This window comes from Phacochoerus africanus, chromosome 2 (assembly GCF_016906955.1).
Source record: "Phacochoerus africanus isolate WHEZ1 chromosome 2, ROS_Pafr_v1, whole genome shotgun sequence".
NCBI classification, from domain to species: domain Eukaryota; kingdom Metazoa; phylum Chordata; class Mammalia; order Artiodactyla; family Suidae; genus Phacochoerus; species Phacochoerus africanus.
In genome coordinates this window covers 21,732,354-21,758,533 of record NC_062545.1, presented here as the reverse complement: position 1 = coordinate 21,758,533, position 26,180 = coordinate 21,732,354, and the positions used below count along the sequence as shown (strand labels likewise).

Sequence of the window (26,180 nt, the reverse complement as noted above, 5' to 3'; positions counted from 1 at the left end):
AGGGAACTCCTGGAGTATGATTTTTAATGTTTGAAATAATAATACTTCAATCGGTAAGGCAAAAAGTAATCATAAATGTTATGTATAATAGCAACTTGGATAAGGTACAGTAAAAACACAGGCCCAAGAGTGAGGCAGATCTGATTCATTTTCCAGTTTTGCCTTATAATATCTTTGTGTTTTGGGGCAAATATAAATCTAGTTCTTTCCTCTATAAAATGATCATCATAAAACCTGCTTCATAAATGTTTTGTGAATCTGACTAGTAACCATGAGGACCAGATTCGAATCCAGCTAGGAACCATGAGGTTGCGGGTTTGATCCCTGGCCTTGCTCTGTTGGTTAAGGATCTGGCATTGCTGTAAGCTGTGGTGTAGACTGCAGACTTGGCTTGAATCCCACATTGCTGTGGTTGTGGTGTAGGCCATCCTCTACAGCTTTGATTTGACTCCTAGCCTGGGAACCTCCAGATGCTGTGGGTGTAGCCCTAAAAAGACAAAAAAATTTAAAAATTAAAAAAAAATGTGAGAATGTGATGAGATAATTCATATAAAGTGCTTGGTACATAAATACTTAGTAACTGATAAGTTTTTTAAAATTACACAATTCTTTACATCAGCATTTAGCATTCAATGTAATGGTGCAACCGAGGACATTTTAATGAATTTTTGGAGAATAAGAACAGTCTGTTTTGGAGTTCCCATTGTGGCTCAGCGATAACAAACCCAACTAATATCCATGTTCGATCCCTGGCCTGCCTCAGTGGGTTAAGGATCTGGCGTTGCCGTGAGCTGTGGTGTAGGTCACAGACAGGGCTTGGATCCAGCATTGCTGGACATAGGCCAGTAGCTGCAGCTGCCTTTTGACTCCTAGCCCAGGAACCTCCATATGCTGCAGGTGTGGCCCAAAAAAGAAAAAAAAAATTTTAATAAAAAACTTTTTAAAGAAATTATTATTTAAAAAATCTTAGTCCATTTCTTTTTTCTTTTTTTAATTGAAATGAAAAATTCTTTAAATTCTATAATACAATTTCAAAAGTTTCACACACATGATTTCATATAATCCCATAATAACCCTTCTTTTCCCCTACGCTATGTTGCCCCTTCCCTCTCCTCACTAGTAACCACTAGTTTATGGACAGTTCATTTCTGGTTATTACTCACATTTTCAGAAAATGGAAAAAGCTAACTTCTGGGCTCTCAAAATACATCTCAGCTTAACATGGACTCTTGTGTCAGTTTAGGTGCTCTGGGAAGCATAGCTGAGAAGGGATTAGATACGCTCCCATGCAGAGTAAAGGGGAGGGAGCGGAGGCAAGTAAGGAAAGCCTTTTGACCACAGTATGGATCTGACACTTGTGAATAGAATGGACAAAGGAAGAAAGGTTGGATAAGAAGATCTCCGACTACAGCACAGGTCTAAGAAACTTTTGACAGGCCAACGAGGAGTCCTCAAGCCTAAGTTCCTGGATAGAGGGGTCCCTCAGGCATGAGCCTGCTCTAGTATCCCCACCAAGCACTGTCATTGGCTGGAGGCAGTGCAGACCCAGAGGGGTGGTGGTGGCCAGGCCTTTCAGGTAATTATACTCCTCCTAGCAGATGTGGGTGGCACATTTCCATGACCATCACACCTGTCAGATGAACCAATAGCTGATACAGGCAATAAAAATTATAATATGGTACTCCCGAAGAGCCAAAATATAGGTTCACTGAAAAAAAAATACAGATTTTCTTTCTGATATGTATTGATAATGGGTTTACCAATCACATAATTAAATTTCTGTTCTTTTGGATAAGACATAATGGATAAACTAGAAAAATTTAGCACTTTCAGGTAAATGTTATTAGTTTGTTAACCCAAGAAGTTGGCCCTAACTTGAAAGATGGCATCTGATGGAATGCATCTGTGCCCTGCCCATTGACTTTATCACCTTTAGGATTTCAGTAAAGATTTGGGAGGAGTGCTCATTCAGTTTACACATGACACAGTGCTGGGGTGCACGGTGCTTAAAATTAAAATTCAGTTGTACTGATACTGAATTATCCCAGCTTGCTTAGAAGAAGGATGTATGAGTAAGGATTGGAAATTGTAGTTGAGCGTAAGCTTGTTATGAACAGAGTATGATGTGACTTCTATAAATACTCATTTAATCTTAGGCAGCTCTAAAAAAGTCTATGGCTCAAATCAAAGGTAGTTCAACATGCTTTGTGGTAGTCGGAGCACAGGTCCATTTCTGCCTCTCACATGTTAAGAAGATACATACTGGGATGTGTCAAAAGAAGCCAGATAGGTGCAATAATAATAATAAGAGCTAGCATTGAGCATTTCCATGTGTAAAGAAGCACTATTCTAAATGCCTTTCATCCTTTATCCTTCCTATAGTCCTATAAGGTAGATCCACTGTTATCCTCAATTTACAGATGAGGACAGTGAGACACAGGGAGGTTAAATAATTTGCTCAGGGCTACACAGATTCAAGGCTGGTAAAGAGTTGTCCTGTGATTTGTGGTTGGACTGGGGGAGGAGAACAGATGGCTAAAGCAAGATGAAAGCTATATTCACCTCCATACAGAAACATATTTGTTCAGTGTTAGTGCAGATGTCTAGAAGAGAAGAATAGACTTACTTGTCTTTGGCTGAAAATGCTGAAGTGGAAACTAAGAAGCTCTTATCTCTCAGGAGAATTATTGAAGAGACTCCTCTTAAATCATGTTGTTACACTATAATCTTTAAGGTTCCCTACTAACCCCATCTTCTGAATGTAGGATGCTAGTGTTGCTTTTTCTTGGTAAGGTAAAATATTGTGTTTGGACTAGATATATAAACTAGGGTCACTAGGAGAGAAACCACATTTTATTTTGACTCTAAGCTGATACTTTATTTAGCAGTCGAAATAACTTAGGTGATTTAATCATACACCTTGAGGAAATATGCTGAAGCTACACAGTGCAGCATTAAAATAAATCTCTAGAGTAGGCTAAAAGCTGAATTTTCTGTAGAAAAAAAATAACATGGATTCTGTAATTAATGTCTTGCCTAGTCAAGAAATAAAAATCATACACTGAGGTTTTTCCCTTTTGAATATGGAGTTTATATAATCTCTTGATATTTTTCATTTTATTATCATTATTTATTTAGTGTTAGAAACTTATTTGTAATTTATATGTGTACATTTCGCCAACATTTTTATACCATGCATAGAGCCATAAATAAACTTCCATGGGAGTTCCCATTGTGGCACAGTGGAAACAAATCCGACTAGGAACCATGAAGTTGCAGTTTTGATCCCTGGCCTCGCTCAGTGGGTTAAGGATCCCGGCGTTGCTGTGAGCTGTGGTGTAGGTCGCAGATGAGGCTTGGATCCAACATTGCTGTGGCTGTGAGGTAGGCCGGCACTGCAGCTCTGATTTGACCCCTAGCCTGGGAATCTCCATATGCTGCAGGTGCAGCCCTAAAAAGCAACAACAACAACAAAAAAATTAACTTCCATAAATTACACGCAATCTTTTAACATAGAGTATTACATCTTATTTTATCTTCATACTGTTATTTGGAGTTACAGGCAATAATCATTGTCAAAACAAAAACTTCAACTCAGCAGCTCTTAATTCTTAGCTTGATGCACTTTTGCCTAGGTTATAACAAATGCCTATTGCTTTGTAACATTTGATAATTTTTTTCTAAAATTATAAATAAAATATGAAGCAAAAAGTATAGCTAAAGATGAAAGATAATTTTATTAAATCAGAAGTAAACATTTATTGTAAAAGATCCAGAGAGTACAAGAAAAAAAAAGAATTATCCACAGTCTGTAGTCCAAAGACCAACAGTGGTAACATTTGGGAGTAAAATTCTTCCCATTCTTTCTTCTTTATGTACTTATTTACATTACTGTGATCATAATGCATAAATGTACATTTTTGCTTCACATGAGCAGATAAATGGTTTATTAGTATATAATTGGTTTTTATTATTAATAATAACTTGACAACTCTAACTTTGACCTTCCCTCCCAACCCTTGCTAGTTGCTTGTCCTGTCATATAGCCTAAAACAGTAAGCATTTCTCAGTGAGGGCAGTCCTATCCCTTGTGACCTTTAAAATTTCCTTTTGGTATTACAGTGCTGTCCATGCTTCCAACACTGAGAGAGGCCTTAATGCAGCAACTCAATTCTGAGAGCCTTACAGCTCTGCTAAAAAACAGGTAAATGCAAGTTACAACATTTCTCATCTGTGCACTACACAGAATGTTTATAGATTGTAACTAGAATGCTTTTCAAAAATCCTCATTTCCTTATTTCTTTCCAATTAAAGCTTATAATAAATAGGCTCATTTAGAAAAAAAATACTAACAATGTCATTGAATTCATTATTTTATCCATTTACTTATACATTGATGTGCAAAGTATTTGGGGCAACCGTATTTGTATATATTCTTGTTTTTATATGAAGAGATCTTCTGTTACTTTGACATTTAATCAGAAATTTAATTATTTAGCACTTACAGAATGAGTTTCTGAACCAGATGTTGTGAAGCTGACTGTTATGTTAAATATTGTGCTTCTTAACGAGTTTACAATGTAATAGATAAAGCATGTTAGTATACATTTTTAAATAAATAATATATATGAACTTACACTTTATGTCATTAACAAAACGAAGTATAGGAGTTCCCGTCGTGGCGCAGTGGTTAACGAATCCGACTAAGAACCATGGGGTTGCGGGTTGGGTCCCTGCCCTTGCTCAGTGGGTTAACGATCTGGCATTGCTGTGGCTCTGGCGTAGGCTGGTGGCTACAGCTCCAATTCGACCCCTAGCCTGGGAACCTCCATATGCCGCGGGAGCGGCCCAAAGAAATAGCAACAAAAAGACAAAAAAAAAAGAGGTACAATATAGCATGAGCATATGATGATAATTTATCTTACCATGACAGTGTACTGTGTCCAAGCACTTTCACATGTAAGACCTTTTATGTGGAGTGTAGTATGTATTGGAGTATTATAATTTAGCGTTATGCTGTTTTAGTTTGAGAAGACTTCCAAAAGGAAATGGCTTCTTTTAATGAACAAGAATGGTTGGGAGGGCATGGCTTCACTAAGTATATTTTAATTATTGTGGCCTTGTCGAAAAATAATCACTTTTCTTGTAATCATCTTTCAGTAGTCAGGGGAAAGAATGGGCTCTTTCTGGAGTGCTGCTTTGTGCCAGGCCCAATGCTAGATAACCTTGCATATGTACCCCTGATTAATTTCCACAGTATCCTTGTGAGGCAGATATTATCACCTCTGTTTTGCAAATAGGAATTTAGTGCTCAGGCAGCTTACACAGCAAGCTGAAAAATTTCCTTGAAAACGTTTTCTGTAGTCAGATAATACCTCCCAAAGTAACAGTGGATTTGTGTACTTGGGTACACAAACGGATTTGTGTGCAGTGGATTTGTGTACTGTTTGTGGGGGGAAATGTAAATTGTGATCTGTTAATTGGAAAACAAATACACAACTTGGAATGGATTTAAAGCAAGTTCTATCTAAGCAGATTTTCTTTAAGTGGCTAAAACAGAGTTTAAAAATCAAGTAACAATAATAGAAGATGTACCAAAAAAAAAAGTGTACGAATACCTGGATAATCATCCATTTTGCAATAATGCAACTTTTAAGAACATTTTATTGACTGTACAGTCCACACAGAGTTACAACTCTACACTTAAACAACATGAGGCTTCCTAAAAAAAAAAAAAAAACTGCTTATAAAAGGCATAACCTAGATGTTTCCTCATTTGACCAACTGATCAGACTTTTTGATTAAAAATATAATGCTAATGATAGGATTTCTTTCCTAATTTCATGATTCTTTGAAGTTGACACACTTTGGCTACTACTAACAGATAAGAGGTTTGGTTTATGAATTAGTTCATATAATTATGTAAAGAAGAAACATATAAGCAGATTGCTCTCAGTCAGATAAATACTTAACTGCCATCCCTATGCACACAAGGAGAAGATAGAAAAATAGACTTTTAATTGCGTTAAGTTTTGGTCTTATTGTAAAGGCAAGACAAATGAAATAAGTGAATAAACATTTATAAAAGCAACATAGTAACAGACAATAAACATGAGACAATTTTCTTCCTGATGACTCTGTTTCCTCTAAGGCCCTTTGTTTTGGGAGATTGAAGATAACTAAGATAAGATCTCTCTTTAAGACCTCCTCATCCAGAGGAGGAAGTAGGTGAAATAAATTGCCATAATTTAAGAATTATGGTCAGTCTGTGGTAAAAACGTTAAAAAAAAAAAAAAGCCTGCCAAAGCATTACACACCACCCATTCCCAGCAGAGTCTGGGGCACAGACCAGTAAACACTGGCTGCTCTAACAACTTAGATGCAGTCATTTCCCACTAATTTCTCTAAACAAAGCTGTGGTTCTAAAAACCTTGTGCATCCCACAACTGGCAACATTCACTCATACACAAAACGATCCTCTCAGCTGGTGTCCTTGACACACTTCATGGGTATCAGTCCATTGGATTCCGCTTTTCAAACTGGAGCATCTTAATATTTGAAGCCATGTCTAAGGAACCAGAGGATGTGCGACTCAGGAAGCCGGATCCCCTCATCACACGTCCTCAACGCCTCACCACCACTGCTAACTGCTGTCATGGCCTCCATGGCCGTGACCCCACAGAGGTCCTGTATCTGTGCTGGAGGTGCTGCCCTCAGGTCTTCAGTGCTCCGTCCAAACTGACTGTTCCCCACAGCAATGGAGGGAACTATGCCTCAGACCGACAATGTAGGAGAGACTCTTCTATACATCTAGTCCTAGAGAGACAGAATCAAAACGGTAACAACCATATATTAGATTCCAGATGTAAACCAGCTACGATGGAAAAAATAAAAATCATTTAAGAAAAAAAGGTAACAATCAAAATTAAAATTTTCAGAGTTCTTATTGTGGCTCAGAGGCTTAAGAACCCGATGTCTCTGTGAGGATGCGGGTTTGACCCCTGGCCTTGCTTAGTGCATTGAAGATTTGGTGTTGCCTCGCGTAGGTCACAGATGCAGCCTGTATCTGGTGTTGCTGTGGCTGTGGTGTAGGCCCGAGACTTCAGCTCCAATATGACCCCTTGCCCTGGGAACTTCCATATACCATAGGTATGGCCGTAAAAGTGGGGGCGGGGGGGAGCAGTGTCTATAAAATGATAGTAAAATAAATTAACCTAAATATGTATCTAGTGGGTGATATAATCACAAAAACAGAAGCTATGCCAACTGACTTTAAAACAGAAATTTATGTTTTCTTATTGGGATGTATATTCTTAGAGCATACAGAATTGAAAAAAACAAAACTGCAAACTCTTCAGTATTGCTGTTCTGAGACTGTTGTACATACAGTGAGGGATGAAGCAAATTATATTGGTTTCACTGATTTTTTTTTTTTTTTTTTGTCTTTTGTCTATTTTAGGGCCGCACCCTCGGCACATGGAGGTTCCCAGGCTAGGGGTCAAATCGGAGCTGCAGCTGCTGGCCTATGCCACAGCCACATCAATGCAGAATCCAAGCCGCATTTGCAACCTACAGCACAGCTCACGACAATGCCAGATCCTTAACCCACCGAGCAAGACCAGGGAACAAACCCAAGTCCTCATAGATACTAGTCGGGTTCATTAACCACTGAGTCTCAATGGGAACTCCGGTTTCACTGATTTCTGATATGGGCAAAGAGAAATACAGATGTAAGGTCAATGTGATTAAGTTAAAAACCCTAGGACTCTAATTTTGAATTAGAAGTATCTATATGAATTCATGTTGTATTTTATCTCTTTGAATATGTGTTCATATAAATACACACTAGCTTATTAGCTTAGCCTACTGAAAAGGCTTAGAAATAATGCCTAACCAGTAGCAGTGAATATCCTTAATCAAAGTTTGCAGTCTCGGACTACCATTTTTTGCTACTAGGAAGCAGGACTTTTGGAGAAATTGATGATTTTAGGTTTGCAGCAAGAATTGAGCAAGATGAATCCAGAACAACTTTTTATGTCAGAAAACAAGGAGGCTGTCAAAGATTAAATGGGTCATGTCAAAAGGATTTAGGAACTAACCTGAATAGTCCCACAGTGGTCAAAAATGGGCAGTTTGAATATCAGTAACAATAATAACTATAGTGGGTTGAAACATTTCAAACATATATAAATATATATATGTATACATTTTGGGGGGGGGGGTCTTTTTAGGACCACACCCACGGCATTTGGAGGTTCCCAGGCTAGGGGTTGAATCAAAGTTGTAGCTGCCAGGCTACGATGCCACAGCCACAGCAATGCCACATCCGAGCCGCGTCTGAGACCTACGCCACAGCTCATGGCAACGCCAGATCCTTAACCCACTGAGTGAGGCCAGGGATTGAACCCGCAGCCTCGTAGTTACTAGCCAGGTTTGTTAACCACTGAGCCATGACTGGAACCCCTCAAACATGTATTTAAATGCATGTGTCTGTCATGATGCTTTTAAGCAAAAAATATTTCATTACTTACCTTTGAAGGATTATAGGACCTACTTCATTATTTATAAAATAGTAAATAAGAGAAAGAAAGAAATACTATTCCTGCTTTTCCTGTATGATTTCATAACACATATTCATATGCTTAGAAGGAGGAGAAAGACTGGAAGGATATACACCAGTATACTAGTGAAAATGTTTACTGAAATTATAGTCATTTTTAATATGTTTATGGGCTTTGTTTTCTATAGTTCTCCTATGATTAAAAAAAATAAGTATAGACTTGTAAAGTTCAGAGTTTTCTATTAGATAACCTAAATTATTATTTTCATTTTTTCTGATATTTTTCTTCAGGCCTTCAAACAAGCTAGAAATATGGGAGGATCTGAAGATAATAAGTAAGCCTGCATATTCTATGTGACAGCACAGCCTTAAAATATATTTTATGGGAAATTTTTGTGCTCTGTTATGAGGGTAACTCTTTCTTACCTACCTCATGGGGTTGTCAGGATTAAATAATTCCCATAAAGCAGGTAGATTGATATCTGGGCATAGAAACCACTCAGTAAATGTTAGTGGTGGTGGTGATGTTATTATTGTTATGATAAGATTAAACTTGTCCTAGACTACATATGTGTCTCTTAGGTACTGATATCTATAACATTATACTTTTAAGGAAATTTTTACTCTAACCCAGATAGTAACTATACTTTGATATTGTATGCATACTTAGATTAGTGATAAAAATTTTGAAACAAAAAGCTGCCCTTAGACTAGATAGATACATCTATATCTCCATGCCTCAGAACTTCATACTCAGTTGTTCCTGTGTTTTCCTATTCAACTTATCCTTATAAACTGAATCATGCTTAAGCTTTGCCTATTTGAAAAGGAGGTAGACCTTTTTTTGTAGTACACTGTATTTCATCTCAGCTATTGTACTTTCTCACATCCCTTTATAATACAAAAGAGTTCTGCTGTCCCTTTCTTTCCTTCTTCACTCCTACTTATTCTTTGACACACTAGAGCCTGGTTTCCACTCCTGTATCTCCATCCAAACAGATGTCACAAGTGTCAGCACTACCTTTTCTGTTGCTAAATGCACTGGACATTTTCCTCCTAGTAGACCTCTTGGCCAGAGTCAACACCTTTCTCGTTCCTCTGTTTTGAACACTCTGTCATAGGCTGCTGGGAAGCCTGGTCTCTGGGTGTTTCCCTGTCTTTCTATACCTCCCAGCAGCCCTTTAATGGGCTTATTCTCTTTTACCTACCATTGATGGGTAGAGTTCTTCCATGCTCATCCCTCGTCTCTTACTCAGAACCAACTCCCTGGACAGCTCAGAGTTGTGAGGTTGCATCTCTTAGTGTTTCTCAGGCCTTTCTTTTTTTCTTTTCTAAGGTAATAATATATAACCCTTTACTGAATATATTGGTTATTGTTTTTATTGGTTATTGTTTAATTAAGAGATCATACCTAATTTACAATAGACATTTTGTAATTAAACTATGAAACATTTTGGATTAATATATTTTTATACTTGAAACAGTTACAGATGTATTTTTTCTTTTTTTTTCTTTTTTTTTGTCTTTTTGTAGAAATGCTATTTTTTTGGTTGTTTGCTTATGTTTTTGTTTTTGTCTTTTTAGGGCCATACCCACAGCATATGGAAGTTCCTAGGCTAAGCATCCAATCAGAGCTGCAGCTTCCAGCCTATACCACAGCCATAGCAATGTGCAACCTGAGCCACATCCGCGACCTACACCACAGCTCACAGCAACGCCGGATCCTTAATCCACTAAGTGAGGCCAGAGATCGAACCCACATCCTCATGGATACTAATCGGATTAGTTGCCACTGAGCCACAATGGGAACTCCCTGTACAAATGTATTTTTGAAGTCGTCTTATGAAAAAAAGAACTGTATGGATGGTTTGTGACTTTACAGAACATTTATGTTTTGCTAATAGTACTAAATGGTTTTCTTTTCTTTACAAAGGTTTCACAAGAAGTATAGTAGCTGTATACAGTACTTGCATGCTGGTTGTTCTTTTGCGAGTTCAGTTAAACATAATTGGTGGATATATTTACCTGGATAATGCAGCAGTTGGAAAAAATGGCACCGTAAGTTTAGTAGACTTATATATTGCCCTTTCTTTCAAGAGGTTCAAAATTTAACAAAATATTATTTACATGATAATTTCTATAAAGTAAAAATCTTTATTTTCATGTAACTATAAGCTTTTAGCATTATTATTCTTCATATACTAAAGCTAGACTTCTTGTTATATTAAAGAATAGCATTTTTCCTATGTTCCAGAGCCTAAAGAATCTCAGATCAAGTTATAGTAAAAATATTACTTACCTAATAATAACATTGGGTGCTTTAACCTTATCTCTGTTTTGTACAGACAGTTCTTGCTCCCCCAGATGTCCAACAGCAGTATTTGTCAAGTATCCAACACCTCCTTGGAGATGGTAAGATTCTTATTCATGACCTATAAATGAATTTTGATTCATCCATTTGTATTACTGAGGAATTGAAAAAATGAACAAGGCTTTTATGTTTGTTTTTGCTTTAATAGGCCTGACAGAATTGATCACTGTCATTAAACAGTCTGTGCAGAAGATTTTAGGAAGGTAAGGCATTTTGCTTTGGCTTTTCTAACTTCTTGATTCTCATGAATAAAAAAAAAAATTAGAATTGTCCTAATGAAGCTAGTGATTTGACTCATGGTGGTCTGTGAAACTCTTTTAACCTAATATAGATGCAGACCTGGGGTATTTAATTGTAGAATCCATTTTCTTAATCAGTATCAACCTTTTGATACTAAAGGAAAAGTTTTAATGTTTCATTATTTATTGATTGGTTTATAAACAAATCAGAAATATGTGGATCATGAGATAAAAGGCCTGCTTTAACATCTGCCTCTGAGGCTATTATCTAGCTTTCACACTAGTAATATCTTCAGTTACAGTGGGAATTTTCTCATGCAATCTGCAACAGTATTATTCTTGGTTCTATTAATTTTTCTTGTCCCTTAACTGGTGGCTGATTTCTTAATCTACTCTAGGGATTTCACAGCCAGGTATTTCAGGTTTGACTGGGTGAAACAGGATCTCAGGTAGTAACTTGAAAAGAGTGCAGATAGGATGTGTTGCATAGTTTCACTTTATCCCAATTCTCTTTCCTCTGTCTCTAGTGTTTCTCTTAAACATTCTTTGTCTCTTTTGGACTTGGAGCAAAAACTAAAAGAAATCAGAGATCTCGTTGAGCAGCATAAGTCGTCTTCTTGGATTAATAAAGATGGATCCAGATCTTTATTGTGCCATTATATGATGCCAGATGAAGAAACTCCATTAGCAGTTCAGGTGCTTATTACTTCATAACCATTTAACCAAACCAATTACTCTCTGTTTTTAATTTTTTTTCACTGTCTCTTAAAATTTAGATTTCTGAGTCTCTTGAAAGGTGATTGAAAGACGTGTATTTCAGGAGTTCCTGTTACGGCTCAGCAGCTTAAGAATCTGACTAGTATCTATGAGGATATAGGTTCAATCCCTGGTTTCAGTCAGTTCGTTAAAGGATCCAACATTGCTGCCAGCTGTGGCGTAGGTCAGCAACTGCAGCTCAGATTCTATCCCTAGCCTGGAAACTTCCATATGCCAAAGGTGTGGCCCTAAAAAGAAAAAAGAAAGACTTTTATTTCAGTAATTTAAATAAAACTTCATTAATTTAGAAATCAAACTATAAATGTGACTGATTTCTAGTTAGAAAAAAATTTAGATATTCAGCAAAATTTTGAGTGTTAGTTATATGATAGACACTATGATGTATGAACTGGAATACAAAGTGAATAAGACATATTCATTGCACCTGGGGAACTCAGGAGACAAATTCAGTGTGTGTGGCTGGAGTGTATTTGTATAAGATCACATCACAGAAGCCGGAGCTGGTGGTTGGAGCAAGATTGTAAAGAGCTTTGTATGTAAGATAGAATCTGAATTTCCACTTATAGATGAAGAAAGGTAGATTTTAGGCCATAATCACAATCACATTTGCTTTTTAATGTAAGTCAATGATGGCAATATCAAAATGTAATGAAAGAGGTTGTAGTCTTCCAGTTGAGAAACAAACAAGGCCCAGTCTAACAGTTATCAGCCATGGTGTTGCTCCACAGTGGTGTGTCCTGGGCAGTTGTGATTTAAGTTACCTGTTGATTAAGAGCAGTAAGAACGCCAAAGATTGCAGATTGTAGACCTCATTTTAAAATAGTTTTCTTTATATATATATATAATGATTTCTTTCCATTATTGCTGGTTTATAGTGTACAGCATGGTGACCCAGTTACACATACATACATACATTCTTTTTTCTTAAAATAGTTTTCTTTATATGTAAGCGTATTGCACCTGATCTTTGCAGTTGAGAGAAGGCTGTTTCTCACTTAACAATTGGAGCCTTAGACCAAAGAGGCCTTGCCATTCCTCAGTGTACAGGTCCTGTTAGAACAAAGACTGCCCTGATTTTCATTACCTGTAAGTTTCCCCTCCCCTGGAGACCCCAAAGATAGATCCGTGTGGCTTTTAAGAGAACCTACATTCATGATTAGGCAAAAAAAAAAAAAAGTGCAACCCATTTAAGGGAACTCTGTGACCTGTAGGATGGAGGCTAAATGAATGAGCAGAACAGATGGGACATGAAAGAAACAGGAGAAAATTTACTTACAAATTAGAATCTTAAGGAGATGCAATAGTAGCATTTAACAAGCTTTCTAGAATGATTAAAAACAGTTTCCAGATTTTAAAATTCAGCAGTGGAATTTAAAAAGTAAATGATTCAAGAGAACAGGTGAAGAGAGAGATGATGGACCAAATATTTTCTAAATTGAATTAGAACTCAACTTTGGATTGAAAGGACACACAGAACCTTAGATGAAGCTTGGTTGCTGAAAAGACATACATATCCTGATAAAGTATCTTTTTTGTTTGTTGTTTTGTTTTTTTGTTGTTGTTGGGGTTTTTTTTTTGTTTCTTTGTTTGGGTTTTTTGTTTTTTGTTTTTTTTTGTTTTTTTTTTTTTTTTTTGCTTTTTAGGGCCACACCTGCATCATATGGAGATTCCCAGACTAGGGGTCTAATCAGAGCTGTAGCCGCCAGCCCATGGCACAGGCACAGCAACACAGGATCCAAGCCGTGTCTGCGACCTACACCACAGCTCACAGCAATGCTGGATCCTTAACCCACTGAGTGAGGCTGGGGATCAAACCCACAACTTCACGGTCCCTAGTCGGATTTGTTAACCACTGCGCCACGACGGGAATTCCGATATCCTGATAAAACATCTTAGTAAGAGGGAAAAACGCCAAGCTTATTGGAGTTGAAATAGCCTTTGAAACCTCAAAGACTATTCTTTCTAAGTATGTTCTAGAAATATGTCCAAGAAATGTCCAAGAATGTTCAGGTAAAGATCTTATCAAGATCTTACTGTGACTCATGTTTTAAATACTACTTACCTGTACACAGGAATCTTCATATTTTTTTGAGTTTAACATTTTTTGATTGTTGACAGAACTCTGAGTTTATTAACATGAGTTTTTTCATCATAGCCCTGTGCTAATATTCGAAACCCTGAAGTGTGGCATTTTAATTTCACAGGCCTGTGGGCTTTCTCCTAGAGATGTTACCACTATTAAACTACTCAATGAAACTAGAGACATGTTGGAAAGGTATGTATACTACATGCAAGAGAAAACACGTGTTTCTATTTTGAATGTACTTATGACCATTTTTTAGTTTTTCTTGAACATATTCAACATAATATTTTTGTTAAAATTAAATTTTAAATCTAACCAACCTACCTTTAGTTAGGATTTCCTACCTAAACTAGTGGTTCTCTTATTAAGGTGGAGAGGGAAGCAGAGATATTTTTCCAAGATACCAGTGCCTTGCCCCCATCTGTTTTCCTAGCCTGGAGATTTGATATACTAGATAAGGGACTGGAAGATAGTTAGTTAGCATTTATGTTCTGAGGAAAGCTTTCATGGGCAATTCTCATATGCCCCATGTGTACTGGTAAATGCTTAACAACCAGCCCTGTAAAGAAAAAACACCAGAAACAAATTGTGGCCACAACAGTGCTACCAAGTTGATGTCACTTGGTGCTGACATGGGGAGTTGGGAAGAGATGCTCTTGCCGCCAGAGCTGAAGAGCTCCAGCTGGTCCTCAGGTGTTAGTATGTGCCTCCCTCTGCCCACACACACGCATACTCAGTTTTGAGAACTTCTTTCTCTTACCCTTTCAGGGTTATATACTATAATGTTCCTAAATCTTTGAATGATAAAAATTTCACATCCTTCCTAAACTGAGTATTACTATTTTAAATTATCCAGAAGAGAGCCAGAATGTTAAACGATTAAAATATCAAAGTTTCTTTTCTTCTTTTTTAAAAGATAATTTAAGACCATTTTCTCTGGTTCTGTTTTCTAGAAAAATTATATCTTCTGCTTATAATATTTTTATTTTTATTTTTATAATATTTTTCCATGAACTCGAAGAAAATCAGCAATTTTTTAGGTTAACTCAGCTACTGCATCTACTCTCTGAATTCATTAAGTTCTAGTCCCTCGACTTTCTACAGTAGTGATCTCTATTTTTTTCTTACGCGGTTTTCCGCCAAATCATTGCTGTGAGCTGTGGTGTAGGTTGCAGACACAGCTCAGATCTGGTGTGGCTGTGGCTGTGGTGTGGGCATTGGCTACGGCACCGATCCGGCCCCTAGCCTGGGAACCTCCATATGCCACGGGCGTGGGGCGTGGCCCTAAACAATAAAAAGAGAGAAGTAATACTACTATTGATATTTATAAAAATACACTTAAAAGTGCTGCCTAATACAGGAAAATCTAGCAAAATGGATGAATATATATTCTCATTGTGTTGTGTTAAATAATAAGCTTACTTATTGTACTTTTAAGATTGACTCCTTAATATATTTTTATAGTATTTTAGACTGTAAAAAAAGTTAAATTGTGAGTAGAAATGTTTGTGGCTATCAAAGGAAACCATGTGGTTATTGAATTTATGTCTTTTTCTATTGAAAATCTAAAAAGTAATTCATCTTCTTCTTTGTGTAGTCCAGATTTTAGTACGGTTTTGAATATCTGTTTAAACCGAGGATTTAGCAGGCTGCTAGACAATATGGCTGAGTTCTTCCGACCTACTGAGCAGGACCTCCAACATGGTAACTCCAGGAATAGGTAAGATGACATTTAAGAATGTTGTCAGTCTGACGACCGTTCTAATGAAATAGTGCTGTTAGAAGTGTTTATTTTTTGTTCCAGGTAACAAAAAAATCGTATAAATTTTAGTGTTTTTTTGTTTTTTTTTTTTTTTTGAGAAATTAAGCTCATTTAAACCGATGACTCCTTCGTTAGGAAGAGCTCTTTCAGTATTCAATATTAAAACTTTCATTTCTTCCAAAAATTTTGCCGCTATATAAAAGTGCTGAAGTTGTGAAACTCCTTTTCTATAGGCTGAATTTCATTTATTGGGGTTTTTTAAAACCTTTAAACTACAAAACTGAAAACATTATTTAAGTTTTAATGTTTTCTGTTGTATTATTCCAGTACTATAAGCCATTATTGGCCTACATACTTCAACCAAGCATTCTTGCCCTATATTTCCCTTTGATGAATTATCTCCTAGTTCTGTAGCCCTTATTGTAGGATTAGGAATCTTTAGATAATGTAGTCGTTAGTGATTTTAATCATAACTATTACTGAGTTGTGGATTTGCACTGCTGAAGATAGATGGTTTTAATATATTCTTATCATTTCAGCATGAGCACCTTGAATCTCCTATTAGAATTTATACTTTTTGCAATTTTTTGTATTCAGAAAATAATAGGTATTAAATCAATGTTAACTGACTATAAACTCATCTGTTAAAAATAGGGGAAACAGTAACTGATAAGCAGTATGTATGTGCAATATCCAGTTCTCAGATACACAGGGCAAGAGATTATTTGCCCACTTCTCTGGGACCTTTCTTTATTGTACAAAAAGAAATAATTTGCAGTTAACACTGGTGATTTGGAATGTTGAGGTCATAAAGTTTATTTTCTGAGCAGTGTAAATATTCTAAGTCGTTTTTAGCAATTCTTTAAATTATACAAAAAAAATTGTTTCATTCCCTATATACTCCTTAAATCAAAGTACTCCAGTCAATAAAATTTCACTGTCAGACAGAGTTCACATTATGGTTCAGCAGATTAAGAACCTGACATTGTCTCCACGAGGATGCGGGTTTGATCCCTGGGCTTGTTCAGTGGGTTAAGGAACCAGTGCTGCCCAAGCTATGGTGTAGGTCACAGATGCGGCTCGGATCCTGCGTTGCTGTGGCTGTGGCGTAGGCTGGCAGCTGCAGCTCCAAGTCAGACCCTAGCCCTGGAGCTTCCGTATGCCTCAGGTGCATCCATAAAAAGGAAAAATAGAATAAGATAAAAATTCACTGTAATCTCTAATACTAATACTAGCAAAAGTATTAGTTATTTCCTGGGTAGGGCTAAGAGGAAGTAGTTGTTCTAAATATAAACAAATACTTGATCTTGTACACTAAAGAATTATAAAAATTATGTTCCAATCAAAGCCATTGATAGTCTTTTCTGAACTCCTATAGTGCTCATTATCTCTCCTGTAGTACTCATTGTCTATGCTTTCATGCACAGCTTACAGGTGCCACCTTGAACTGAAGTTGTGTTCTTCAGTTACATTTTAAGCCTCCTCTCAAAGCCAGAAGTCTCTTATACACTTTCATTTTTCATTATACAAACAAACAAAGGTGCTGAATAGGAGTTTACTAAGTTTTTCTCCTTCATATCAATAACCAACTTCATACTCCATGATTTACTACTAGAAACATTGCCATTATGCCAACTGTCATTCCTGTTGTTTAACGTGATGTGAAAGTTCTAGCCACTGCAATAAGAAAAGATTTTTAATATTGGCAAAGAAACAAAATGTTGGTTATGTGTATTACAATTAATAGTCCTGAACTCTCAAGAGAATCAACTGAAAAATTATGCAGTTATAAAAGATTAAATTTTACATATATATGTATTATTGTGTGTATTATATGTGTATATATACATCTGTGTATGTATTAACATATGTATAACATTTTAAAATAAAATTTTCAGTCACAAGAAATAACCCAATAGAAAACATAATGGATAAACATGGGACCCAAAAGAAAAACTGTAGAGACTTAAAGTATGAATGTAGATATAAAAATCCTAACTGAAATATAAACAAATGAAATCCAAAAATAGATAGCAACAATAATAGTGACCAGTACTTCCTTTTTCTTCCTCTATGTACAAGTGTGATGTTAGTTATTTTTCAGAATATTGTCTTACTGGATTCTTAAAATACCCGTAGGAATCAAATATAAGTATTTTCCTCTTTCTACAGGTGAGGAAACTAAGAGAAAAGTAATTTGAGGTCATACAGCTAGCAAAGTAGTAGAGCCAGATGTTCACCCACTTCTGTCTTACTTTAGAACCTGGAATTTCTTGTTATTCTCCAACACTCTGACTAATTAGGGTTTATTTAAGAATGAAAGGAGGTTTAAACATTAAGAAAGCTATTACACTAATCCAGAACATTAATAAGTTAATAGGGAAAAAAAACCATCATCTTCAGTGTTATTGAAAAGGCATTCAATAAAACATAATTTATTACTAATAAAACCCCTTCTAGAAATAAAATATCTTTGGAGTTCCCATCGTGGCCAAGTGGAAACAAATCTGACTGGCATCCATGAGGACCCAAGTTTGATTCCTTGCATCACTCAGTGGGTTAAAGATCCAGTATTGCAGTGAGAGCGTAGTGTAGGTCACAGATGTGGCTCAGATCTGGCGTTGCTGTGGCTGTTGTGAAGGCCAGTTGCTGCAGCTCTAATTCAACCTCTAACCTGGGAACCTCCATATGCCAGGGATGCTGCCCTAAAAAGACCAAAAAAAAAAAAAAAGGAATAAAAAATTCTTTTTTATATAATAAAATATTTGAAATCAAAATCAAATATCATACTTAATGACAACACACTAGAATTATTTCCATTAATTTCAAAAACGATATAAAGGTGCTCACTATTGACACATTTATTCCATGTCATTTTACTGTTCTAACCAGTGCAGCAAGACAAGGAGAAGACAATTTTGAGAACCAAATTCAAGAATGATACTGATTTTTAATATATTTATTTTGCAAAGAGACACTTACTATTAGTTGACTGTTGATTTTCTAAGTTAAATTTTTTTTTTTTTTGGCTTTTTAGTGCGGCACCAGTGGCATATGGAAGTTCCCAGGCTAAAGGTTGAATTGGAGCTGCAGCTGCTGGCCTAAACCACAGCTCACAGCAATGCTGGATCCCTGACTTCACTGATTGAGGCCAGGGATCGAACACATATCCTTATGGATACTAATCGGGTTCATTTCCACTGTGCCACAACAGTAACTCCCCTAAATTAAATTCTTATCTTCAGAAAATGACATTAGTTTTGGAAAGGGAGAGAAGAAAGTTATTGTTATATGATGGTGACATGATTTTATACTTAGACATCCAGGAAAATCAACTAAAAATTATAAAGTTAAGCCTCTCCAAATTAATCTAAAAATGTGGTTAGAGTAGCAACAAAATCCACTAAGGATTAGAAGTTGCTTTGTTATTTTTTAACCTGAGAAATTAATAGTAAAGGAGAAATAAAGTATTGTGTAGAGCTTGGATATAGTCAGAAGGAGGAGGTGCCAGGGATAGAGCCCAGGTTTCCTGCTCACTCAGCTGGATAGATAATGGTACAATTTACTAAAGTAGAGGAAAAAAACATTCAACATAGCCAGTAATTGAGAAATATGGCCCAGTATTGTGAGTTACTATTTTCAGCTATCAGACATAGGAAGATTAAAGAAAAAGATAATACCTGGTGTACAAAGACGGCCTCATAGAGCTGATATCCTCAGAGGCTACTGGAGAAGCAAAGGGCATTTGACAATGTATATTTTAACACTTAAAAGCACTCATGCTCTTTGACCCAGTAATTTACCATGTAAATACAAAGTTATTTATATGAAGGAAAATTAGGCAAAAACTTAAATGCCCAACTCTAGGGAACTGATAATATAACTTGTCACGGCTAGAAGATGGATTACTATGTAGTTATTAAAAAAGACAAAAACTTTGGAATAACCTTTAATGAGATGGAAAAATGATTGTAATATAAATGAAAATGCGAAACAGTGTTGCATGGAGGGTTATAGCTGTGTGTTAAAAAACACACAAAAAGTATAGGTATGTATAAAATTACTGGAAGAAATTAATCGTACTATCAGTTATAGTTATTTCTAGATGGTAGAATTATGTGTGGTTTTTATTTCCTTATTAATACAATTCTATACTTTCAATGACTACTTATTACTTTTATAGTTAAAAGTGTTAACTTCCTATAATGTAATTTCAGAAAATAATTATTATTGTGATGATTTTTCAGTCTCTCCAGTGTCAGCCTGCCTTTAGCTAAGATAATTCCAATAATAAATGGACAGATCCATTCAGTTTGCAGTGAAACACCTAGTCATTTTGTTCAGGTAAGAGGAAATCTTGAGTGTATTTTTACAAACAGATTGTATTTTTGGTTGTGGTCCTATTTGTCTAACATAAAATTACATTTCTCTCCTGTGATACTTGTTCAAAGAAACCGCATGTAGAGGATGGTGGAATGCCTCATGAGCATGATAATGTATCGTGGCAAGTTCATGAGGTGGGGAATACCTTTCTCCACGTTACAGTCCAACACCTGTTAGACAGACTGCATTAGTCTAGTTACATTACAGTGGTCAGGTAAATGTGCAGTGTTAAAGTTTTGCAGTAAGCTGTGCTAGGAAGAGGTTGAGCCTTGAGGCAAATCAGAACACCAGTTCCTCAGATTTTGAGAGAAACTGGAAAAAATTTTGTGGGAAAGTAAAGCATTTTAATAGTTAATATAACTATTAATAATACATCAGTAACCTTTTAGCTCACTAAAAGCTGTGTAAACAGTAGGTTATTTAAATTTTTCACTATAACTCCATCTCCTTTCTTAGGAAAGCATTTTAGAATACATTGAATAAGACTGATTTTGCTAAAAAGACAACTTTGTATCCATGTTTTTTACCCCCCTGAGTCATTTGCAAACTTGGAAACTGTATTACAAGTAGTAAATTACTTCCAGTGCACCTCAATTCCAAACTACTGCCATAATGTACGCTGAGAAGGGACCCTAAATGAATCTTTAAACTATCGTTTGTCGCAGATTAGCTTATCTGTGGTTTCCTATTTGAGAACATGAAGATCCCCTCGAGACAATGGGTTGTGTTCCTTCCTCACTCTGTGTAGTGTCATCAGCTTGTCCTTCACATGCTGCTTTCCCTCACTTTTCTCTTCAGTTCTTCTCATCCATGAGTTAGCCATTCATACTGCAGAAGGAAGAGTGAATAAGACTGATCTCTCATTTCACTTAATTTTAAGCTTAATTTAAGCTCACATTGTTTTATAATCTTTTTTGGGGGGAGGGCTTTTTAGGGCTGCACCCACAGCACATGGAAGTTCCCAGGCTAGGAGTCGAATCAGAGCTACAGGTGCCAACCTACACTACAGCCACAGCAATGCCAGATCCCCACCCACTAAGCAAAGCCCAGGATCGAACCCGCATCCTTATGGATACTAGTCAGATTCGTTTCTACTGAGCCACGATAGCAACTCCTGTTTTTGTTTTGTTTTGTTTCGTTTTTTAATTTTTGCATGTCTATTAGTATGAGAAAAAAAGTTTGTAGCTTCTGGCATTTAAACCTTAACTTCTTTTTTCTCCATTTTCATAAAAGTTTTGGCTTTATCAATAAGCTGTTCATCTCCACAGGTAGGAAATACACCAAATATAATACAACACCAGCTTTGGTACTTAGGTAATTTATATACTATGTTAATTAAAATCTGTATCATTGAGAATGAAAACAAAAAGTTTCAACCCAGTGAAAACATCTTAATGCTTAGTAAATTCTTTTAGTGTGACTGAATATAGATTAAGTTTATATACTAGACTATTCATGAACAAGATTTCCACCAATTTTTTTTTAACTGTGATTTCTGTGAGTTAAAATACCATGTGGTCTTCAGAATTCTCAAATCATAAATTTGTGAGATCAAGATTTGCCTAAAGCTTATGTGGGTTTTCTATACTTAAGAGAGAACACACAGGGTAGGTTCACTTCCTGTCTCTCTGCTCATCACAGGGGCACATAACGGCTTCTGTTCTCATGGATCCTTTCACAATGAGGGGAAACCTGTGGAGAGCTCAGAAAAAATGTCTATAAATGCATACTGTACAATACATAGATTTTAAAGAAACAATTGCATACAATTTCAAAAACTTTTTAAAATCAAATTTACGATGTCCCAATATTGTTTCTTTTTTCATGCATTAAATAACAAGAAGCAATGGTCGTTTATGTAACTTCCACAGCTATCATATGATTAAATATCTGATTTCTATTGAAGGCAAACTCGCAGGTTCTGCTAATACTACCACAATTTGTTGTTTACATTTATAACTGAATGCAATACTAGATTTTAGTTAAAGGTTAATGAAATTAAAGATATTTTTTCCTTATCTTCATTCACATATCCCTTAAGCACCACTCTTGTCAGGTATATACATATGGTTAAGTATGTGTGTGTGTGTGTGTGTGTGTGTGTGTGTGTGTATATATATATGACATAACTACATATGTTCTATGTTAGAAAGTATACACCTCAACCACGTTATGTCAGCTTCCAGCAAAAAGTACCTTTAGACTTGTATCTTTAGTATTGTAATCATCTATTCAACAGATACTCATCTAGCACTTGTGACACACAAAAATCCTTTGAAGACTTTTGGGTCTTCTCAAAGCCACACTTGAATGCTTATCATGCCCACTCTCCCTCATATAAGAACCTAAACAATAAACATCTCCAATAATTTATTGTAAGAAAAACTACTTTCTTCATTAAATGGTTTTCTTTTTGGCTTAATGCCATAAAGCTTAGAGCCAAATTTGTTGCTCGATTGCAGAAATGAATTCAGATTATCTATGCTTTTAACAGGCTTTACTGTTTTATTGTCATCTTTGCTAGGATCTGTTGATGATGGAGCAAGTGAAAGATTTTGCTGCCAATGTGTATGAGGCTTTTAGTACTCCTCAACAACTGGAGAAATGATTTTTTTTTTTTCCTTCGAGAAAAACTACAGTGGTATTCATTTACTTTTAAAAATACACTGAATAGAGCAACTATATATAGGATAATGATTTGTTAACCAAAATGCCTAATAAAAATATATTCTTAAAGCCTCCATTTCATAATAAAATAGATTTATTCGGTATCTTAATATATTTTTTTAAAGTCATCATCAGACTGGTTTTTGTGGGTATACCTGAGTGTACACAGTGCACATGTTGGAATTGTTAATAGTTTGTTACCCATGGATATTAGTTCCAAATGGATTAAAAACTAATATAGATACTTTTTTATATGAAATTCATTATACTTTGACATTAATACTGAGGTAATACCTGGGAAGCAGGTATAAAGTTTGGAAAATACGGTCTTTAATCATAAAGTTCACGGGACTGCAGTTTAAGGAGTGAATTAGACTTTCCTCCAGTTAGTCTTCAAAGGGATAAATTATTTGTCTTAAATATACCTAATTAGGGATTTTTTTATGGAAATCATTGAATTTAATAACCATGATTGGCAATTTTTTTCTTTACCGTTGTTAACAATCCTTAGGAAACTACATTTTGATTTATAGGTGAAAATTATGTTGATGCTGTTTACTCACAGCTGTTACTAACTACTGTACATATGGTTTCTTTCATTTGTATGTAAATAATTTTAATAACTTACTTTGTATTGATTTTGAGCACAGTGAATCTTATTGCAATAAAATATTTTAGTAAAATATGGTTTTACTGAGTGACTACTTTACAGCTCTTCATTTGTTTTTGAAGATTACCCTAGTTTTCAAGTTTTACCTGGAAATTTGTGCTTTTTTTAACCTTCCATTTGTTTAGAAAAAATAAATAGTGTTTCCTTCTGAAAAGAAATAATTCATTGTCACTTGTAAATCTATGGTTCCTTATTTATAAGGGTAATTAGGGTAGAAATAAATGAATCATCTATCATTACTAGATGTATTTTCAGTAGTATAAGGATATTTTCAGTAGCATTGTTTTATGTTCTTTTATATTCCTCCAACATATATAGCTAAATAGTAGAAGGTAGAAAATGAATTGTGAAGTCTCTTCTAAAGGCCAAGGTTAGGCTTGAAGCCAGCTGCTGGGAAATCTATGCCTAGAATGTTTTTGAAACAAAAAACTAAAAAACAGAGGTGAAGAGGAAGATGAATGTTTCTTCTCAAAATTTGGCAGAGTATAATGATGTTATTTCTAGTAGGGTGATGGGATACCTGCAGTTTGGAAAATTAATGTGTATGTAATAGGACATGCATCTCTTCCAGCGGTATTAACCCAGGATTTCATCCAAGAAATTTTGAGACTGAACAGGTGTGACATCATAAGGCTAGAAAGCTGATCAGCTGAAAATGATCACCTGGGATCATCTGCACATGTAGAGTTGTGGTGATTGAAGAGGTGACAAGGTAAAAAACATGTATTTAAAGCTAATTAGGGATTTCGCTTGTGGCTTGCCAGGTTAAGGATCCAGTGTTGTCACTGCAGCAGCTCGGGTCACTGCGGTGGCGCAGGTTTGGTCCCTGGCCTGGGAATTTCCACATGCTGCCAGTACAGCCAAAAAAAAAAAAAAAACTAATCGGCCTTATTACACATTTGTCTTCTAACAATGCAGTAGGTGCCCTTTTATCTGGGACCCTTAGTTGTTTGGTTTAATCTAAAAATGTATTTAAAGCAGGGTATCATTAAAAAAATAATAACACATGTATTCTTAGATATTTTAACTTAAAATATAAGTGTTTTTTATCAATTATTTAATGCGGGGCCCAAGTCTTTTCTACCTGTTCAGTATAGGTCTGCTTATAGGGGTTCTCTAATTGTCTTTCTTATACAAATCACATGCACTACATTACATAGTTGTAAACTGGGAAGTACAGATTTCTTGTAGATTTTTACTATATTTCCCGCCAGTCTTTTACAACTGCTTTGCCCAGAATTAACAAATACATTTAAATTTCAAAAAATTTAAAAAGAAACATACTTTTATCTAGTCTTTTCAAAGACTTTCCAAATAAACTTGGTTTTCATAGAAACTACAACTCTTCACACGCATGTCCCCTGCTTATGTAACTTGATAAAAAGTTCAACTGGCACAATCAGTTTGATAATCGTTTTGGTTTCCTAAAGCTGCCATAACAAATTACCACTAACTGTGTGGCTTTTTTGTTGTTATTATTTCCCCAATACAATTTTTTTTTCTACTGTACGGCATGGTGACCCAGTTACACATACATGTACACATTCTATTTTCTCACATTATCATGCTCCATCATAAGTGACTAGACATAGTTCCCCCAGCGCTACACAGCAGGCTGTCATTGCTAATCCATTCCAAAGGCAATAGTTTTCGTTTATTAACCCCAAGCTCCCCATCCACCCCACTCCCTCCCTTTCCCCCTCCCCCTTGACAACCACAAGTCTGTTCTCTGTGTGGTTTTAAACTACAGAAATGTATTCTCTCCCCATCCTGGCACTTAGAATGAAGTCCAAAATGAAGGTGTCAGCAAGGCTGTGCTCCTTCTGATTCTCTAAGGAAGAATTCTTCTACCCATCTTTGACTCTTCCAGCCTCTGGTGACCCAGGGGTTCCTTGGCTTATAGCAGCGTAACTCCAGTCTCTGCTTCCGCCTTCATATGGTCGTCTTTTCTTTGTTTGTGACTCCCACATCCAGTATGATCTTATCTCAATACTTACCTTAGTTACATCGGCAAAAACATTATTTCCAAGTAAGATCACATTCTGAGCTTTTGGGTAGTCATGAAGTGTTGGGTAACACTCTTTAACCCACGACGGTAACAGACTCAACTAACCCTCAGTAAACATACGGCAGCAAGTGGAAACTGAGGTGCAGGCCCATGCCAGAGGCCTACTAGCTGAAAGCCTGTGGCTCCCTAGGTGTCAATCAGTATGCTTTTCCAAGGAAATGGAGAGCAACCATTAATCTAGTGAGTTGGTTAAATGGAGATGGCTTAAAACAGCTTCTACTTTCTCCTTCAAACTTGTATAAAAATTTGATAGAAACAATTATTTATTTGCAAGTTAGGCGGGAAGGTTTTTATCTAACCAGGTATTTTACTTAAATCGATATGAACAGAAAGCAAAATATCTTTGTTTTCTATTGTCCTATTTCATATTTATTTAATTAGCCTGACCTTTTAAAGTAATTGTGCTGCTTCAATATGGCAGTCATAAGCAAATGAGATAGAGTATTATTAAAGTAATATCCATGTTTTAAAATGATTGCAGTGTCTAAATTATTCAGTCTAATAATCTAGCTTTGCTTGCCTTCAATATTTCTCTCATTATTAAAGAAAAGTCTAGTCACTAAAACTCAAAACAAGTCAATTTTGTGCCTGTAACTCTGG

General features: G+C 36.0%; 1 protein-coding gene across 5 annotated transcripts in view; it reads left to right on the top strand.

Annotated features, from left to right (window-relative positions):
• Positions 1-24,385, top strand: part of PEX3 (peroxisomal biogenesis factor 3) — a 34,393-nt gene extending 10,008 nt beyond the window's left edge. For 2 of the 5 annotated variants that reach the window (XM_047770047.1, XM_047770046.1), the window contains 10 exons: positions 4,123-4,204; positions 8,852-8,895; positions 10,494-10,618; positions 10,906-10,972; positions 11,080-11,134; positions 11,698-11,866; positions 14,152-14,222; positions 15,628-15,750; positions 20,040-20,136; positions 22,700-23,527. In XM_047770047.1, the coding sequence (XP_047626003.1) occupies positions 4,123-4,204; positions 8,852-8,895; positions 10,494-10,618; positions 10,906-10,972; positions 11,080-11,134; positions 11,698-11,866; positions 14,152-14,222; positions 15,628-15,750; positions 20,040-20,136; positions 22,700-22,783 (917 nt within the window). In that variant the 3' untranslated portion in view covers positions 22,784-23,527. Of the gene's footprint in view, positions 1-4,122; positions 4,205-8,851; positions 8,896-10,493; positions 10,619-10,905; positions 10,973-11,079; positions 11,135-11,697; positions 11,867-14,151; positions 14,223-15,627; positions 15,751-20,039; positions 20,137-22,699; positions 23,528-24,083 lie in introns of those variants that run through there. The other 3 variants (XM_047770049.1, XM_047770048.1, XM_047770050.1) reach the window with 3 other exon arrangements.
• Positions 24,386-26,180: the final 1,795 nt, after the last annotated feature.